This window comes from Drosophila tropicalis, unplaced genomic scaffold, assembly GCF_018151085.1.
Source record: "Drosophila tropicalis isolate 14030-0801.00 unplaced genomic scaffold, ASM1815108v1 contig_302, whole genome shotgun sequence".
In the NCBI taxonomy this organism is placed as follows: Eukaryota; Metazoa; Arthropoda; class Insecta; order Diptera; family Drosophilidae; genus Drosophila; species Drosophila tropicalis.
Window position 1 is genome coordinate 712,342 of NW_027172757.1, and position 20,677 is coordinate 733,018.

At 36.8% G+C, this 20,677-nt stretch overlaps 1 protein-coding gene across 1 annotated transcript; it reads left to right on the forward strand.

The window, feature by feature from the left end:
• The first annotated feature begins 1,520 nt into the window (after positions 1 to 1,520).
• On the forward strand, positions 1,521 to 19,241 carry Wnt6 (Wnt oncogene analog 6). The gene is made up of 4 exons (XM_068284171.1): positions 1,521 to 2,729; positions 14,978 to 15,198; positions 17,935 to 18,464; positions 18,530 to 19,241. The coding sequence occupies exons 1-4, from the start codon at positions 2,668 to 2,670 to the stop codon at positions 18,974 to 18,976; spliced, it is 1,260 nt and encodes a 419-aa protein (XP_068140272.1). The 5' UTR covers positions 1,521 to 2,667; the 3' UTR covers positions 18,977 to 19,241.
• Positions 19,242 to 20,677: the final 1,436 nt, after the last annotated feature.

Here is a 20,677-nt window from a genome sequence, read left to right on the forward strand (position 1 = left end):
TGAGTTAAAAAAAGTCTAATATTTTTTATACCACTCTTATAAAAGTCTAAATTTATTTCTGTTAGCTTTGTTTTTTTATAATATAATTCAATTTGATTTTGATTTTTATAAAACAATTTCTATTATTTGATTAATGGAACTTCTAACAAATACGAAACCTCTTCAAAATCGTAGTATTTACTATACCTTTTTCTATTGCATATTTTTGGGGGTAAGTCTTTGAGTATCTTTTTGAATTTCTCTTCTTAAAAATTGAAGAAAAGTTCTCATTTGATTAAATGCTTACTTTTGTGCAATAAATTTTTGTGTTTTTAATTTATCTAAGGGATTAGGTCAGCACGCAAAACAATGAGCACGAGATTTTTTTCCGCTAACTGTTGACTGACTAAACTTTTGATATAGCTACTGGCTACTGGATGGTTGACGATGATGAGAGTAGAGCCAAGTCTCTGTGATTCTGTTTTATGGTATTTGAAAATGATTAGGTGTACAGATACCAGATACACGCGTACGTGTCTGGAGATGTTGATGGAACTGAGGCAAAGACACGACAGACGATGACAGAGTCCGAGAGCAGAGGCGTTCAGAGACAGTCAGTCCAAGTACCAAGTGGCACAGTTTTTTATGGGCATGCGACTTTGTCATAATCAGATATATCTACATATATACGATACAAACGATATATGTATGTTTGTATATATGTATGTGATGGTTATGTGTGGTTATTTCTTCTTACCTGCGGCCTAGCCCAACATTAAGAGCAGAAAGTCAAGTCGCTAACCTTTATTTTTTTTGTATTCTGCTTTTTGAGGCGTTTTATCACACAAAAAAAACGAAGAAACAAAAATACAAAAAAAAAAAAAGATGACAAGTTTGTCGCGTGTAAACAATTTGCGGCAAGCAAAAGGGAGTGCGGGTGGTTAATATAGAATGGCAAGGGGCGAGGTGGGGAGGATGAAGACGGCCTTATACAGGAGAGCGGCTGCCATTGAAACGGAAATCAAGAGGCGAGTGATGTCAGTTGGTAAGGGTACAACATAGTAACAAACATAAACCTGTGTGTGTGTGTGTGAGGGGGAGTTAACAGTGACTGACAAAACTATTCACCTTAGACAGTCCCAAATCAACCATCATTTCCTCAAAAAATGTATTGTGCACGTACATTTGGTTGCCACTGTTTTGCTATAGCCATGCACATTGAAACACATATCTAACCAGATACATTAGAAAATATCTCAAAAATCAACAAAAACACAAACAGAACAAAAAAAAAAAAGAAAGAGCAGCGCAGTCAACGACGCGTCGACGACGACGAAGCAGCGCGCGCATGAGTGAAATAAATTTTCACGCTTCTAAACAGAGCGGCAGAAGCAACAGCAGCAGCAGCAGCAGAAGAGACGACGCCAACGACGACGTCCATTCATACATAGAGTGAGCGATCTTTCAGCCGGGTCCGGCAACGGACGCAAAACCAAACGCAGACGCTGATCAGAGTGCGGAGCACGAGAACGTAGAACTAACTCGTAGATACAAACGAATTTTATTTTCGCGAGTTTGGGAGGAAGCAGAAAAAAATCAACGTATTCCCCCATACGAACGATCGATCAGAGCATTGCAAACTGTTGCGGGCAACGGTCAAGTCGAGTCAAGAGTGTGCCTGTTGATGCTTCTGTACAACAGCAACAGCAAACAAAAGTCGGTGTGTGTGTGTGTGTGAGTGTGCGCGCGCGTGTGTGTGTTCCCACAAGATCTCCAAAATCCACAAAACAAAAAATTGAAAACCTGGGAAAAACATTACCGCGATACTTTTACCACCATCCTCAGAAGGATGTTGGGGCCTTTAAATTAACACAAGATGCAAAAAATGAACGAAAAAAGGGCTACAAAAATCAAGCAAAGTGCATAAAAAAAAAAAACAACAACAAAATAAAGAAAAAAGAAGACACAACTTTAACGCAACTTTGAACGACTGGGAGCAACAAGTTCTTCTGCTTCTTCCTCTTCTTTTTGTTTCTTCCCGGTGCTTTTGTTGTTGTTGTTGTTATTGATTAAAGGCGCGCGTTTAATTTCATTTTTTACGCTTCGTCTTTTTCTTGCGGGCCTTTTTGATTCGCTGTTCAACTTTTTCGGGTTCCCTCTGTGTGTATTTTTTTTCTTCCTTTTGGTCCCTCCGTGTGTGTGTGTGTGTGTGTCCGTGTGAGTGACTCCTTTTGGACCGACTGGTTGGCTCCTTCTGGGACACTACTTTTGGGCTCAGTACGTCGTCAGCTTTCTCCGTGTGCGTATGTGCAAAAGTGATCGCAATGTGGTTCACATGGTCAACATTTGACCTCGTCATTCAGTACCAAGTCATTCAGTTGCCACCAATTAACTGTATTAACTTTCCCAGCTAAACAAAACGCAACTCAAAATAAATCAGGGACAACAAAACAGAAAAACAGAAAACACAGAAACCAACTCATCACGCTTGATTAATTTGCATCTCCGATCTCACCTCTCTATCTCTCTCTCTCCTGCTAAAAGACGGTTTAACAACCAACAACAAAACAACCAACAAACCAACCAACCAACCAACCACTTAACAATTCCAAAGTGAAAGAAAGCAAACTTGTGCCGGGTCACAAAAATTTGTTTATTGCCGCTGCATTTGGCGCGGCTTGGAGCGATATGCGGTTATTCATGGTAATTGCAATTTTAATATTTGCAATGCCAATGACTGGATTCGGCTGGTGAGTGAGAACAATAACTACACAACAACAATCGACAGCTGATTGTTAAGAATCAAGCCATATATGTAAATATATCTGGTCAACCAAAGTAGAAACTTCTAAAATTTGTGTTTCTTAATAAATTTATATGAAAATTTCTTAAAAATTAATAATTTGACTTAATTTGTTTTTAAAGATAAGTAATTACTTATTTAGATTGCCATATAAAGTACTTTATTTTCTATTAAAGAATGCATGGAAAACATTTAAAACTGATTAAGCAATGAAGGCTTAAACTAAATATGACTATTTTAGGTCCTTATATTATATAATTAGGACCATCTAAATAAGCCATTTTTGCCAATTTCTAATTAAAAACTTGTCCCCAGTCTATATTTAATCAATTAATAAACTATCGACAAGTAGATATTGTCAATTATATATGTATATAATTAAACCACATCAACAGACTCTAAAAGATAACAGATCAATCTAGCTAAAAAGATATATCTAACATCCTGAAATAACAATACATTTTCAACAATAATTTTATATTAAAATAAACATTAAGAAGAACTTAAACAATTTATCTATTAATGCAACAATTATTAAAAAACTCTCATAGTACAAAAGTGGAGGATCGACAAAATGAATATTGTTAAGAAAAGTCGCTGTTGAAATTTAAAGTTTAAGAGGTATTTGAGTTTACTTTTATATATTTATATTCGTTATTTGCAATCTATTATTTATATACATTAGATAGGACAACAAGCTTATATTATATATGACATGAAGATGGAGGTCTTCAGACTTCGGGGATTAATTATTAGTTCGTCTGTCTTCGGTGGAAAAGGCAGGTCAAGGATCTGCATACTAAAGATTGAGGGCCAGTACTTGTTCCAGCTTGTTTCATGAAGAACTTGGAGTAAAGTTCCCTCACTCCCGAAAGACGTTTGGATCAGTGATTGAAAATTATAACCAAACTGACTCAACTCTAATCGAGAAAAGATCTTAAATTGTATGTAAAGTGGTTCTAGCTGAGTGTCATTGAGTGTAAGGCACAGTAGTTCATTTTGAGGACGTTTATTTATACAAAAAAAAGGAAGCCCATATGTAGGTATATAAAAACTACTTAAGTCCCTTTGGAATTTGAAGCCTTTATCAATTTAATTTGTTGACCTAATCAAATCGTTTCATACCAAAAGAAAAAACTAGAATATTAACCTTGAAAAATGTATCCATAGAAGACTTTACTAGATTTTACAACAGACATTTCAATTTCGAATGCCAAGAAGCTGGCATATATGTAGAACATGGCAGACCAGGTAGAATTGGTTGGCATCGTCATCTGTGTTTATGTCAAATGGCATCAATTTACGAGAGATTGGCGAAACGGTTTCCGGTTTTTTCTTTTTACAAAAAAATATACACACCAAAAAGGGAAAAGAGAGAAAGAGATACATACATAGATTATACAAGACTAGAGATGAGTCAAAAATCGGTTGCGAAAATTTTGTCTAAATGCAAATCAAACAGAGCCAATCGAGCGGCGAACGACATAGAGGACAGAGACCTTCAAAATGTGACGTTTAATTTAGATTTAATTACATGGCACAAACGCTTTTTCTTTTTTTCACATTTTCATTTTTTTTGTATTTTTTTTGGGTGGAACATTTGTCGCAATTGCTGTTGTTGTTGTTGTTGTTGTTGCTGATGCTGGCCGACCCCAAAAATAAATGGCCAAAACGGTAGCCAAAATAAATAAAAAGCGAAGACTGAAAACTGCAAGCTGAAAACTGAAAACTGCAAAAACTGAAGAAGATGCAGGATGACACTTTGAATTTATGCGCGAAATTACAGGCAAAAGCGACGAATAAAAATAAATAAACAGCAACACAACCGAGGAGGACAAACATCAAATAGAAATCATAGGGGCGGGGTAAGAGGAGCAGGAGCTAACGGACGGGTGCAGGGGTGGGGTGGGGCATACATTGGCCATACATAAGTTATGCAGTTTGCCAAATTATTTGCCAGCAAAGTGGCATCAATGAAGGTACAAGAAAAAGCAACACAACAAAAAAATGATCGCTGTCAACGGCAAAGAAAATGCAAATTTTTCAAAACATTTGTCAAATTTAAGATGGAGGGGGCGGAGAGGGTCAGTGTGAAGGTGTGGGTGTGATTGTGGGCAAGGGTTGGGGGTGGGTGTGATTGTGGGCGTCGCGTGGCGTAGACTGCATGACGGTAATTTTCCTTTTGGCTTTTGCTTTTCATTAATTTAATTTGAGTTGTGTGCAACTGGGCGAGGCAGCAGCAACAAGAAAGAGGCCACCTGCAACATGTAGCCAAGGGGCAGCAACAGCATGGAGGGGACGGCGTTGGAAGTGCATCTAAATTCAATTGAAACTTTTCACAATAAATTAATTAAATCATTTAAGAGCTCAAGTTCAAATTGCTTTTGATGATGTCAAAAAAGAACCTCACACACACACACACACACACACACACACACACAAACAAAAATTGATGCGACTTTGCAACATTTTGTGCCATTTTCACGCTTCATCTGGCCCAAGAGTCTCAAGGGCAGACATACAGATTAGTGATGACAGCAAATGGCGTATCTCGATGAGAGACATACACTCTGAAAGATCGATAAGGTTTTATCTAAAAGCATTCAATCTAGAATCGAAAGGTGTTTAAACTATTCTTCTTCTTCTTGTGACATTTATGAACTTTTCATTACATAATTTACCTGATAAATAATGGTCATAAATAAATTATAGACTATTTAAAAGGACATCTTAATTCGAAATGCCACTAGAAAAGAAAAACTTGATTTTGTCTTATAAATGTCGAATTCATTAAACAATAAAAGGCAATAAAAGTCAATTATTATTTATAAGTTGATTATTTTAGCTAAAAATTATCGAAGAAAGAACATTCTATTTTTCAAAATAATATTTATTGTCAAAATTGTGAAGACATCTCTAAATACGCTTCTTGAGATCAGATTCATGGATATATTTAGACACATCTTGCAAATTGCTGATCCAATGTTCATTATTTTTTGTTTGGATAGAGCAAATATTACCTGATTAATCAACGTTTACCTTTTGAAACCTTTGAACCTTGAAAGATAATTCAAATTTCACATTTTTGTGGCATTTTACAACACTAAGCCTGGCGGCAAGACATATAAGCTAGACACATCTTGCAAATGGCTGATCCAATGTTCATTATTTTTTGTTTGGATAGAGGAAACTTACCTCATCAATCATCATTTACCTTTTGAAACCTTTGAACCTTGAAAGAAATTCAAATTTTTGTGGCATTTCACAACACTAACACGCTAATATAGGCGAACCCGTTCGAAAAGACACTTATTTCCCTTAAATGTTAAATTCTTTCCCTATAAATACTAAATGAAAATTGCTGTCAGATTCGAATGGTAAAATGCCTTGTTATTTTAACTAACTTCTGTAAAAATTGGCATTACCACTAGACAACGAAACTGTTCCCATTAGACTTTTGATATTTAAGGGGATTCCCAATGGACAAACAAACTGTTCCCATTAGACTTTTTGTTTGAAATAAATGGATGAAAGCAATTGCAAGTATTTAGTTGCTAGAATAATTTTCTGCCCAGAAGTATATATATCACTCAATAGCCAGATCGATACATATATTATAGTTGCACATTTTAGCACCGATTGCAAATGTAATTTGCACAATGGCTGCATTTTCTCTCACTCACTCTCTCTCTCCCTATTTCTCGGTCTAGTCATCATTAAAATGCTCAATTAAATGCAACACTCATTGATTGAGAGATTGAGAGATCTATATGTATATAGGATGAATGGAAATTCCATTGGTCAAAGCAAAACCAATTACAGAGTCTGGAATTTAATTAAAAATAGCATTTGAAAAATGATTTGAAAAAGTCGAGAAGAAAAAACTGCATAGAAATAGTCATAATTTATGATGATCTTTCATCTCATGATCTCATTTCCGTTTGTTTGGGGGTGGGGAAAAAAAATCACATTTGACATTTACAATGTGATTTTTCTTTTAATGCTTTTCCTGTTGCAATTTTCGATTCATTCATTCATTGAAAATCATTTCCATTTTCATTCATTTTGTGTGCGCTTTTCATTTTTGATTTCTTTTTTTTGGGTGAGCCCAGCATGGGGTGGGGTTTTAATGGGTTAAGTGGCAGACAGAGGGAGCAGGCTATAGAGGCAAAGATTGACCACTTAGTCTCAAGCTGTTTGGTCTCTCTAGGTGGTTACAACAATACCAACATCGAGAACTAGGGAATAGCCCACACTATGTCAGTGGAGCAGCCCCAACAGCGACTCATCTCATAGAGAGATAGATTTTTGGCACACTTTGCGATTATGATGAGATGTGTAGGTGGGAGGTGAAAAACATCCTCTCCCTCCCGCATCCCCAATCCAATCTAACATCATCATCATCATCATCACCATCGTCGTCGGCGTCGTCTTCATCGTCATCCTCATCATCGTATGGGGCCTAGCCACACGGTTAACAAGCAGACAACAAACTCGGCCAACTGCCAAAATTTAATGCAAATGAGTTGATTATGATGAAATCTCCTAGACAACCAAGCAGGAAGAAGGCTGCTGCCCATTTGCAAGGGTACACAAATTTAGGGAAAGTTCATCCCATTGAAATAGTGTTTCATGTTCAAGTTTCTTGTTTTCCGCTCGTTTTTTTTTTTTTTTTTTGAAAAAAAATCTCATTGCAATTTGTAAATTTTCTTAATTTATTGCTGCTGTCTGTCACTTTTTGACGACTTCAAATTTTCCCCACACCATCAGAGCATCATTATCTTTGCAATCATAATTACCTTCGCATAAAGTATAATTAAAACGCATGACGACAAAAAGTGGACAACAATGAAAGGCATAAACAAAAGTTGGGTCAAGTTGGAGGACATAAAATTCAAAGGCCCGCGGAAAATGAAATATAAAAACTAGAGAAATTTTGACTTCAGCTCTTTATTGAAATATAACAACCTGGGCCTATCTTTTTTCTTTCTATATTCCAAAACAAGAGGGCTAGACTCTAAAGTGACCAACACCTAAAAGAAAGATTGAAGATTCAATTTTTAAGATTTTTTCCAGCAAATGTTTTGGTCTAATAGAAAAGTTAATGACAAAATTGTTAAAAAGGGTAGAAGAGCTAAAATTTCCTTTTCCAGATGTCCTTTATGTTTTGAAATTATCTTTAAAATGTGAATTCCTTTTTCTTTGCTGAAATATCTAGCTATCAATTATGAAATACTATTTATATTATTATTATTTTTTCTCTGTCTCGGAATGAGATGCCTCCAGAGATGCCTTCACCAGCACCATGACCACGTCAACATGGCATGAGGGAGAAATGAGGGGCGTGTAGGGGGTTGCTGATGGTAGGTTTACGCCTATTTGAGCCATAATTAAGTTAAACGTTGTCGTCGAGATTGATGTGGCCTTTGTTCTAGGATTTAAAGTCATTGTCTTGTTAAACGAATGACATGGGATAAAGGAGAATAGCGAAAAATAAAAAAGAAATTCATAGTAAATATTGCAGAATTATTAGCCTGGGAACATTCTTTTTGCAGGCTCAAAGAGCTGAGGTAAAGTATTTTTTCATAGCTCTTGGTTTACTAATTGCCAGGTGACAAAAGACACAATGAAAAAAGGCAAAATAAAGGTGCCACAAAATCAACGCCCACACACGAATTTGAGAGCAAAAAAAACCGCACCCAAATCTGGCAAATGGCTCTAACTCATGTCAACACCTTTATTATATATGTATTTCTGGTTGCTTTGCCTGCCGGTAGCAGAAGCTAATCAATTGTCAATGCAGCCGCCCACATCAAACGCCACCAGCTCGGAAACCAACTCCACCTCCATTTGCCCCCATCTTTCTCATGCCATTTGCCAGGGCTGGAATCATTCGATTTGGGAAACTGAATCTAAAGAAGGGGCAAAGAATGTGGTCCTTTAAGGACCCTGTTGGTAACTGTTGTAAATCAGAAGTAAAGTGAAAAAATATGATCCTACAATGGAATATGTTTTCTTCTTTCTCAAGGTCAATGTTTCTTTATCGAAGCCCCATACCAGATATGGCGGCATGACATTAACTAAATGAGTTCGGTCCTGTTCTCTCTCTCTCTCTCTCTCTCTCTCGTTCGATAGGCTGTATGCCCAAAAGATCAACACTTGCGCTGAGGCATTTCTGTTGGACAAATATTTGTGCGAGTTAAATTGAAAAACTGACCAGCCACAACAGCACTTGACTTGCCACTGGCCAAGTCTTAGCATTCAAAGAGTCGAATTCAGAGTCAGAGTCGGTGTCGCAGTCACAGTCACAGCCAGAGAGTTGGAGAGAAGAGAAACGAAATGAAGGGTAAAGAATCAAAGTCGAGTCGGCATCGGACCTGGCTTTGTTTAAATACTTTTGCCACTCGCATATGTTGACAAGTGGTTTAAGCCGTTGATTTGTTTACACTAAAAACCATGAAATGAACAGCGGACAAGGAAACGGTGATACATGCAGCAAGGAGACAGCCAACCCAGTGAGAACCTGGCTAACAGGAAACAGCAACTCACGAAAATGAGTCAATCAAATGACAGTGACATTGCCCATATATTTACATAGAATCACACAAAGTGAAATGAGAGAAATGACAGAGAAAGAGCTGAAGAGAGAAAGAAAGGAAGAAGCAAGTGGTTTATAAGTAAGCCAAATGTGGTAAGATCAACCAAACCGATATAAAAATGCTCTGCAAACTTCTGATGTATAAATTTTAAAGCCACTTGAGTTGATAGTTTTCACTTAACTTTAGCTTCAAGTCCAGTGAAATTGTCGGTTTAAAGTAGACTTAACAGGCAATGGATAAACTAGCAAGACTGGATAACTTAAAAGAGTTAATACTTGGTGGTCTGAGGACAATTAAGTGATTAACAGATGTAAAAATCAGACTAGGGATCGTAGGAGCTTGAATCTAAGATCCTTGACTTACACATTTATTTTCAAACCCTTCCTGGAACTGAGTTTCGTTCCTTATCCCCAATAGAAACACAGCAGAGTCTTTTAATTATAATTATTAATCATTAAACAATTTAGATAATAATTTGACTTAATTTCAAGAACAACCTTGAAGTTAAACTTCATCTCAGATGCTTGGTTGCACTTTTAGGTTTGACCAAAGTCAAACGGGCACAAGTTTTGGTATATCTAACCGGGTGGCTTATGGGAAATTTCAACCACTTGTCAGTAGTTTCAGTTTCATTTTCGGTTTTCATGGCTCCCACCGAATGCCAAACACCGAATGATCAAAGCAGAAACCAAAAAAACAAAAAAACCAAAAAAAAGTAATCACAGAAAATCCATTGAGGCCTATAACAACGACGACACCCAAACACCACACACACACACACACATCATGGCACACACACACACCGAGAGTTGTGTGTGAAAGCAAAATAAAGATACGTTTTGGCTGTGACTTGGTCTGACTTTAGACTGGGTGCCAGTGCCACAGAGTGCCAGTGCCAGTGCCAGTGCCAGTGCCAGTGCCAGTGCCCAGTGTGCTTGGGACTCTCCACACTGAAGTTGTTTAAATCTTTTCAAGTTTGCCGCCAGCTGCCTTCAACTTCAGAAAAAAAACAAAAACAACAACAACACAACAACGAAAACGCAACGAAACCAAAAAGTGTCGAACGTTGGCACAACTTCGTCTCTCTGACTCTTGGCTATTTTCCGCTTAACCAAAAACCTGGGGCAACTTGTGTGGTGGCTCCTCTTTGGCTCTCCCTCTCTCGTTCTCTCTCTCGCTCTCTGTATGTCTGTCTTTCTCTTCATCTGTGGATATGTATCTCCCTTGTCTCGCTCTGTTTTGTATATGTGTATCTACGCTTGAAAGGTGTTTGAGTTCTTTAGATCTCTCCAGTCATCATCAGCCACCAAGACGACGACGTCATCAGCAGCCACAGCAACAGCAACAGATCCAGATTCCGATATGAAGATGAAGTTGATCATTTTTCGCTGTGTGAACTTCAATTGTTTCGATACAGTTTGTTTCCTTTGGAGTTAATATTTTTGTTAGTACTTGAGCAGATCATCTTCATCTTCATCTTCGTCTTCGTCTTCATCATCATCATCATCATCATCTCACCATCACCATGATCGTCATCTTCTTCTCTATGTGCATGCATTGCGTGCGTTCGCTCTATTTGTTATTTTATTTTGATTTTATGGCTATTAAGTTGTCATAATCTCTTGGCCAGGAGATCGAGTGTGCAGACAAAAATCAACCCAGGTGGTAGCCTGGTCAAGTAGTAACGAAATAACAGAAAGAAATAATACAAAATTGGGGGCACATATTCATCAACTGAAGTGCCACAGAGTCCAAGAAATGAGGACACCAAAATTCAAAAGGAAAAGAAATAGCAGCAAATTAGATATTTCTTAAGAAAATTGATATTTCAAGACATAGTTTTATTTAACAGAAATGCCATAGAGCTGTTGCTTAGTTTAAATAAACAAAAACATTTTTGACATCAAATTGTAAACAAGCTAATTCAGTACTTACTGAGGCTATAAAAGTTTTTTTTTTCTCTTGACTCTTATCCACTTTCGATAAAGTCAATAAATAAGTTAACAGGCAACAGAAAGCACTTTCGACTTTTTGAAATTTAGGTAACCCAGATCTTAGAGTCGGCAAATTTCATTAGACGACAGTGAAATATTTCTACTATGTAGAAATAGAGACACTCTAAAGTTTTTCAGAGACGTCGCAGGATATTTAATGTAATTTTGTGATAGAAAACGAAAGAGAATGCAGAGAAATATATGGAAAGCTAGATAGGCAAATAGAAAGATATTTAAATAGATGGGGAAGAGACTCATTCATTATACTCATGGCGATTCAGAGAAATGTTTGTCCCTGACGAAGTTTGTATACCCTTTCTAAAACCCAATTTCCACTTAAAAATGGCCCACAGATTTAAGTAAGAGTAATACAGTTTTCGTGTTGTAAAATTTTATCGTAGGAATATATGATATACTATTTCTTGATGAAACTTGACACACTTCTTTATGAGTCCAAAAAAACTGTTAGATATAAATGTATAATACTCGGTCCTTGCATTTAAGCCAATCTACAATAAGAAGGTTATTTCAAAGGCAACACAAAAAGATGGGCAGATTGTCTGAACAGCTAACTAAAGAACCACCAAGTTATATGATCAGCAGACTATAGAGTGGAGTTGGACATACATAAGACTGGCAAAGCCTACAATATCAAAGTCCACCCTTTGGCGCTACTCTTGATAAAAGGTCCAATCCGAAAATGTCAAATCCGATCGTTCCCATGTAAAGTATAATCATTTGGTATATCATTTTTAAGTTTTTTAAAGATTTTAAAAATATCATCTAAGACTTTTAACTAATCCTTTCTTTGGGCACAATATGATAGGGTTCTAAGGTTCAAACCGAGAAATACATAATGCCTACAGTATATAAAATCCTAGCCTAGCTACAATGGTCTAGGTCTTGCACTGAACCAGACGAACGGAGTGTGAACTCGCCTCGCCTTCTGACCAAGAATCTGTGAAGGCTTGTCTCTTTTCTCTTGCTTAACAGACTCCTAAGCAAAATTAAAATATACCATTTTTAGAAGCGAATAGAAAGAAATCAAAAGCTACTCCCAACTACTTTTATGAATTTACTTTTAAATTGCGTCAGTCAAAATTAGTTGTCCCCTTTTTAAAAAAGGGAAAACCTCATTTTGCCAGTGAAATTTACTGGCAAACAATGACATGTTCAACTGCCTGCCAGAGGTTTTAAGGGTTTGGCCATTGTCCAAATAGGTCTTCTTATCAGCAAACCTTATTGCGACCTCTTTGTCATCAGACGATGAATAACAACATTTTTTTTTTTTGCTTGTTTACTTTTATTTTTCACTGACTTGTTCGTTTTTTTGCGGTATTTTCTGTTGGATTTTGCATGTGAGTCAGTTGCTTCAGCTAAAAATAACAAAAGAAAATCAACACATGAAAATGCCTTGAACTAAACTAAATAGGGACTGCGTGTGTGTGGGAGGTGGGGGTTGCTAAGGCTGGACAAACTGTTTCCATCGACCGCACATCAATCACTTTGTCTAGCCACCCGTTCAGTTCAGTTCAGTTCAGTCAGTCAGTCAGTCAGTCAGTCAGTCCGTCCAGTCCAGAGGCATCACCAGCAGGCCCTATTAAAATTTCCTAAACATAAACTTACTAAACTTAAGTCGGCGCAAAGTTCACGAATGAGTGTAAAAAAAGTAAATTTCACGCGAATGTGAAAAACCAAGAGAGTGACCGAGTGAGAGCGATAAAGATCTTAAGAGAGTGAGAGAGAAAAACAATTGAGCTATTAAAAAGTCATAAATCTGAAATGGAAAAACATAAATCTTAGGCCGAAAAGGCGCATAGTAGCAAAACGATTTTCAATATATGTATGTATGTATATCGTACACTCAGTAGCTGCTGCACCCACATTTTCCCTCTCCTCTGGGCATGAGTGTAATGAGTGTGTGTGTGTGTGTGTATTGCGGTAATTATTAATTTTCCACCTAAATTACGAAAAAACAAAAACAAAACAAAATTTTAACGCTGCAGTTGATCGAGAAAATTGCACAAAACAAAAGTGGGAGTGTTGTTTAAGCAAAAAAACAAAACAAAAACACAAACAATAATGGCTAGGTCAATATATCGACTACGGAATACCTATCATCAAGTGGAGAATCCAAAGAAATATGCTCAATATTGTTAAGTAGGTTAATAAACAGTATTAACTGGCAATCTATTATCAATTGTCTTTTGGTTAATCGTCTATCTCAAAAGGAACAGTCATATAAGGTCCTAAGTTTAAGTACGAACTTATCGATCCAGAGAGGTTCAATCGAACTTAGGACCTACTTTTCGGAATTAACTCTTAATGTTTATAATTTGTATACGTGTTTCTAGACTAAGTAATCTCAGACCATTATGATAACAATTCATAACATCATAAAATTCTTGATATTTAAAAGGACTTTTTATAGATGCTTCTAACTAAAACTTTAAAGGATGTAGCATATACATACATCATAAACCATTTTCGAGAAGAAACCATTTCGATTTTTGCCAATTGAATCCTCTACTTAGACGAGGTATCAAATATATAATAATTTTTCAATAATAAACACAACTCATTCACTCACTCACTCACTCACTCGCTCAGATATATGTACGTATACGTTGCGTATACGCCGCATATGACGGCAAAAATGAATCAAAACAAAAAGAAGAAAATGTTGGCAAAAAAGAAATGTAGTTCATACTTTTGCAATTCCAAATGCCTCCTGTGTTTGTCTTACAAATTGTCTAAGCAAATAAACGAGGCTTTGGCAGAATCCCCATCAAACAACGGACTCTACATACGAACACTTCTCGTGGCTTCCAGGCTTCCACACTTACACTTAGCCAGCCGAAAAATCTAAATAAATAAATAAATAAATAAAAAACTATTTTTAATGAACTTGTGTGTGCGAGAAATGATATTCTATACAGTCGAGTTGGGGCTAATGTTGTGGCTGGGTCTGGCTCGGCCTCTGCTGGCGCCATCATAGATTATAATCTTAATCTTTGCATAAATGACTTAATTTTTGCATTTCTATTTTCGAGCGAGTTATGTATTAAATAATCTTTGATAATCGAATACAAAATTAGCTATACGTATTATAATTGCTTAATTCGTCTAGACTATTGACCATCATATTTATTGGTAAAGGAAACCTTCTTTCTTTATCTGATTTAAACAAAAACTGGTATCCCATTTGTCATCGATTCATATTGAGATCAATATAGTTTGAAATTTAGATTTCTGTGGAGTATAAATGTAAATCGTATCCTTCAAGCTTTTGTGACTTGAAATCGTTAAGCTTATCGATCCTCTTTGAGATTCTTATCAACAAGAAACTGTTTATTGAAATCCTTGACGATTGTATGCAAAGGTCATTATCGATGTAAAGTCAAGATGTCTATCGATTACAATTTCATCAATTAGATGACAGATGCTTATAGATTTAATATAGAGATCAATAGTGCTATAAAAATACTAATCTAATCGAACATTATCCTTAAGAACCTAACCGTAATGTGGATTATTGAATAATTTTAAAAATTTGCACTTTATTTTGCAATTTCTAAATCTGTTTCTCTCTCCTTTTGTAGGGCCGAGGGTACAAACATCCTGCTCGATCCAAATCTAATGTGCAAAAAGACTCGTCGTCTACGTGGCAAATTGGCCGAAATCTGTCGACACGATTCGGCTTTGCTCAAAGAGATCATCAATGGCATTAATCTGGGCTTCCGCGAATGTGAATTTCAATTTCGTAATCGCCGTTGGAACTGCACTGTTTTGCGTAAAAGCATGAGGAAAATTTTAATGCGCGGTAAGTAGTCAAGTATGTATGTTTATATGAACGATCATAAAAGACACACACTGGACACTCTGGCAAACTAACTTCACATTCACTAGATACTAAGTTCAAAAAGCTAAATAAACGACACTGTCAACACTCTTCGTATGGTGAAGAGTCAGATTGAGTCAGAGGAGTCACGACCATGACCAGGTGAAGAGGCATCTGTCTGCCTAATTACAACTCATCGTGGACAAGTGGGGGACGAAATGGAACGCAATGGAACGTAGTCTTGGTTGTCGTTGTCGTCGTCGTCGTCGTCGACGGCTCTTTGCAGTTTCAGCTTGTCAGTTGGCAGGCGACCGCATCATCCATCAAGTTGCATAATAAAAATGTTGCGCCTGGCCAGTGCCAAAGCCAGTGTAGAGCCTGATGAATAGCGCCTGAAATGAGCCTACAAAGCTGTCAATTTTAATAAATTATTGCCCAAAATGCCAGGAGAGGGGTATCCAGAAGAAGAGTTTCCTTTTGCCTGCACTTAATGACAACAATGCGCAAACAAAACACATACCAAATTATGGTGCAATAAATTCCATAAAAAATAAAAACAGAAAAGAAGAGCTTCACTCTAAAGATTTCGTTCCAAAGGAGGAATTAAAAACCGCACCCTGTCAAAATGTCAAACCAGAACCACTCCACTTGGATTTCTGGGTTTTGGGGTTCTGTCAGTCCATCTCCACCAATATGTAAATTGAAGAACTTACTCAGCGATTACAAGTGCAATTCCGATTTCGTTTTCATTATAAAACACACACGCACATATACACACACTCTCGCAGCGAATGTAAAAACGTGACTCTGTTTGATTTGCATAGAGCAACAGCAACAGCAGCTCGACCAGATTGTTGATTGCCAATCGAACATGATAATAAATCATTTTGTCGCCTTTGCTGACAAATTGAAATCAATCAGGCGCTAATCGCCTGAACTTGGCTTGAATGGGTGAATGGGTTAATCGATTGTTAATAGGTGCTGTTGATGAGCTGCTTTTTATGCAAACTCTATTAGCGGTAATAATCGATAATCTAGAATTACTTTAAATGATTCAATCAACTTGAAATAGTTAATATATTTGTTGGGTTGCTAATAAAACTGATTCGAAATGTCATAATAGTGTTCATAATGTTTTGCCAGAGCAAAAAAAATGGGTATTAGCAACCTCAGCATTCGATTCTAGGAATTTTAAAGCGGGATTAACTCAATTTCTATATAGACAAAGTCCTTATGGTTAAGAAAAACAAATTATCAGGACTTTTTATGAATTCTCTAAGTTGGATTAAAAAGTTTGCCTAAATCATAGAAATTGTTTCGGTCTCTGGAGAGTTGCTTTATTTATTTGCTTTATGGTTTGTTTTAGAAGACCTGACACTTATGAAAATTCTCTATCAAAACTAAAAAACCCAGAAAGAAGTTTCATCTTCCACATATTTTTGTAAATTATACGTGTCTTCGAAGTATCTCACCGAGCCTAATAAGACTTTGCTATATTTCTATTGAGATATTTTGTATGAAGTAGGCACTCCGATCGAAGGTTTCTATGGCAGCTGTATGTTATAGTATATCGTCCCGCCATTTACCAAACTTAAGCTCAATTAGGTAATACAAGGCACATAACGAGTATTATTAAGTAGTTTTCTTTCTAGACAGGGCTATATAGACTCGTCCTTTTCACTCTAATCAACACAGAGGGAAACTTCTCTGACATTGCATGTGAATGTTTTCATTGATTCTACAATAACCCCAATAACGAGCCAATAATTAGTCGACAGACGATATGGCTAGATTGACCATTATATATACGATTTTAATGAACAATATCTCATTCAACGGGAAATTTAATTCACTATCATTCATAGTTTATGTTTAGTTATAATTTTAAATGAATTAGATGCCTAAAATGACGCCCAGCAGGAAGACCAAAAAAATACATACGAAATTTACTTTTTCAAGTGGCTCCAAATTGGATCCTGGGGCCAAATTGAAAATTTATAGTATGAAGTTTATCTTAGTTACGACCACAAAACATAGATATCGAGGGATAGAGTACGATAGAGTCGGCAAAGTTCCTTCTGTCTGTTGAAAAAACTATTTTACTTTACGGGGTTCATAGAAAATATTTCAAATTTTCATTTAAATTCTTGGAAAATACATGCACCTAACTTTTCAATTCGACGTGGAAAGAATTGATCTTTTATTTTACAAGATATGAATGGCCAGTACAACTTTATATTTTTTAGCTAAGTCTGCTGGTGATAGAACTTTGTGGTTCTTGAAATAGTAAGATTTATTGACCTCAAGCCGACTAAAACCCAGTTTTGATTAACTTCAATAAGGTCGAAACAAATATTTGAACTATCTTTTCGTTAGTTTTTTGGTTGACAAACACATTGATGGGTTGATATCCAATATTCTCAATCTATTAATGAGAATAGGATTATGAATTTTCAAAGTTATATCTATGTAATAACATTAGTCTCTCAAAATTTTGGCTTTTAACCAGGGTTTGAAGATGTCATCAAAATGTTTATCATACAGTTTTCCTTAGCTGTGATATAGCTCTAAAATTCTGTGGATAAAACTTGATTATGGAATGCTATGTGTTGACTAAATCTTTCTACATATTCCAACCCTCTATTCCAACATATGAATTTAAAACTATATCATTTGATAATTTCATAACAACAACAATTTCTTTAATATTCTTTCAAGATTCGCGAGAAACGGGGTTTGTCAATGCCATCACGGCAGCTGGAGTTACTTATGCAGTTACAAAGGCCTGTACGACGGGCCAATTGGTGGAATGTTCGTGTGACAAATCTCATATGCGACGAAATGGAGGTCAACCTCAGATGGTGAATGCGGCGACTGCTGAGGCAGCTCTGGAACGGCAGCAACAGGCTGCTTTGCTACGTCAACAGCACCAACATTTACCCTTGCAGCAACAGCAACACCTACATCAGCTGCAACAACAGCAGCAGCAGCAACCTTTGGTTGGCAATGTGACATTCGAATCAAATCCCACTATGAAACCCGGAAGAAATGGCAGACGTGGTGGTAAACGTCGCAAATTCTGGGATAACATCAAATTTCCCCAAGGGGAATGGGAATGGGGAGGATGCAGTGATAACGTTAACTTCGGTCTACGTCATTCGAGAGCCTTTCTGGACGCCAAGCAGCGACAACGAAGAAGTGATCTAGGGACACTGGTGAAGCTGCACAACAACAATGCTGGAAGATTGGTGAGTAGTTAATCCGAAATTCCTTTTAAAGTTTCTTCTTAATATATTTAGTTCTCTTTGACTAGGCAATACGCGATGCCATGCGGTTGGAGTGCAAATGCCATGGTCTATCCGGATCGTGTACAGTGAAAACATGTTGGCTAAAAATACCTCCATTCCGAGAGGTCTCTGCCCGACTGCTGGAGCGTTACGATAATGCCCGTAAGGTGACGCTACGCAATGATGGCAACAGTTTCATGCCAGAAATCCCGCACACAAAACCGGCAAATAAATATCAATTGGTCTATGCCGATGATTCACCTGACTTCTGTTCGCCCAATGCCAAAACAGGTGCTCTGGGCACCCAAGACCGAGAGTGCACCGACACGAGTTGCGAACAGCTGTGCTGTGGCCGTGGCTATAAGCATCGAGTGGTGGCCGAATGGACCAATTGCAATTGTGTCTTCAAATGGTGCTGTGAGGTGACATGCGAGAAATGCCTGGAGCATCGCGAAGTTAACACTTGTCTGTAGACTCTAAGCCAACTATAATTGATAGAGAAGTTTTTGAAAAAGCTTTCCATTTCGCGTGATAGAAAAAGAAAAACCCACACACAAACACAAACCTTTTCGCTGCAGTCCAATTAAGTATTAAACTAACCGTTTAAGAGGAGTAGAGAGAGAGATAATCCAGAAGTATGTAGGCTTTAGGCCCTTAACTAATTAGTTGTAAATACAATTTGTAAATAGTTGATAATAAAACATACATTTAGAGACCAAGAGCATAAATCAAAAGCAACAAAAATTTAGTTTTAATTTCTTTTTTAAATTTCAGCTAGAACTCATCGAAAAACGGAACACAGAAATTTGAATAATTTGTTGTCCAACATTTGTCTAATACAATAACAAAAAATCAGCATAAAAACATTTAAACACGATTTAATGAAGACAAAATATCGATTGAGAAACAAGTTCACCTGGATTATAAATTTTCTCATAAATTAACACAATTTGATTTGTTTGGAGTGATAAAAATCTACACAGAAATTTGCTTAAACAGCAGCACAAAACATCATATAAAAGCCAAAATGAATGAATGGAAAATAAAAACCTTTCGATCGACATCGATACAATCGAGACAATCGAAATGACGTTGAATAAATTAACTTGAAATCAATTTGATGTCTGACTAAATGCAGGTAATTAAAGTAGTATAATCGCATCAACATCATCATGACTACGATTTTATGGCAACAGAGAGACAGAGAGAGAAAGACAACGTTAGCTTAAAGTGATCATTGAGATAATGATACAAACTAAATTTACTGTGCCAAAGGTTGATGACAAACGATTTAATCTCTGTATGTGATTGAACTTATTGTTAGTCATCGGAAATCAAGTACACAAAAACGGAAGTTAGCTAAAGATCAAAGTAAAAAGTAGTTCGAATCTATAACGATTCTGTTTCATTATCGTAAGTGTTAAATAAATATTGCTGAGGGAAAATTTGTATTTAACCTTACCCTTTTCTTCTTCATGTTCTTGGTGAACAATTAAACAATTCATTTATCTTAATTTGTCTGCAATTTCTGAGAGAGCAACACACACAGCTGTGTCTGAGGCTGAGACTGAGACTGAGTTGCTGGCATTGTGAGATCTTTTAAAAAAGGAAAGGGAACAAAAATTTGAAATTAATTGCTGTCTGCTCCTTTGACTCCTTTTCGGGCCAGACTTTTCGTTCCGCGTGCATTTCGATTTCTGCTGTGTCATAATCTTCACACCCGCAAAGGATCTTTTTGGCCTCCATCGTCATTATCATCATCATGATCATCATCTACAGATACATGTATATATATATGTTGCGGTCGTTGGTTTCTTTTCTCTCTCTCTCCCTCTTTCTCTCTCTGTCTTATTTTCAGGGTGATGATCTTTTGGCCATAATCTTTTAATAATTTAAGCCAATTCGACGTAAACCGTTAAGAGGAGGCAGTCAGGCCAAGGCGTTTCCCATCTTCATCTTTGCGCTGTGTTAATATTTGCTCATGTTGAAACGAACGAAGGATGAGGCTAAGGCCAAAAGATGAAGATGGAACCTTCGTCTGTGTTGGACTGTGTGGCAAACCCTAATTACCGCATTAAGGTGTCAAAATGATGAGCATCTCTTTGTCTGGTCTACAGCAACAATGTGGCTAAATTTAATGAATATGTCAAGTAGTCAAAGTCAGCAGCCACAGC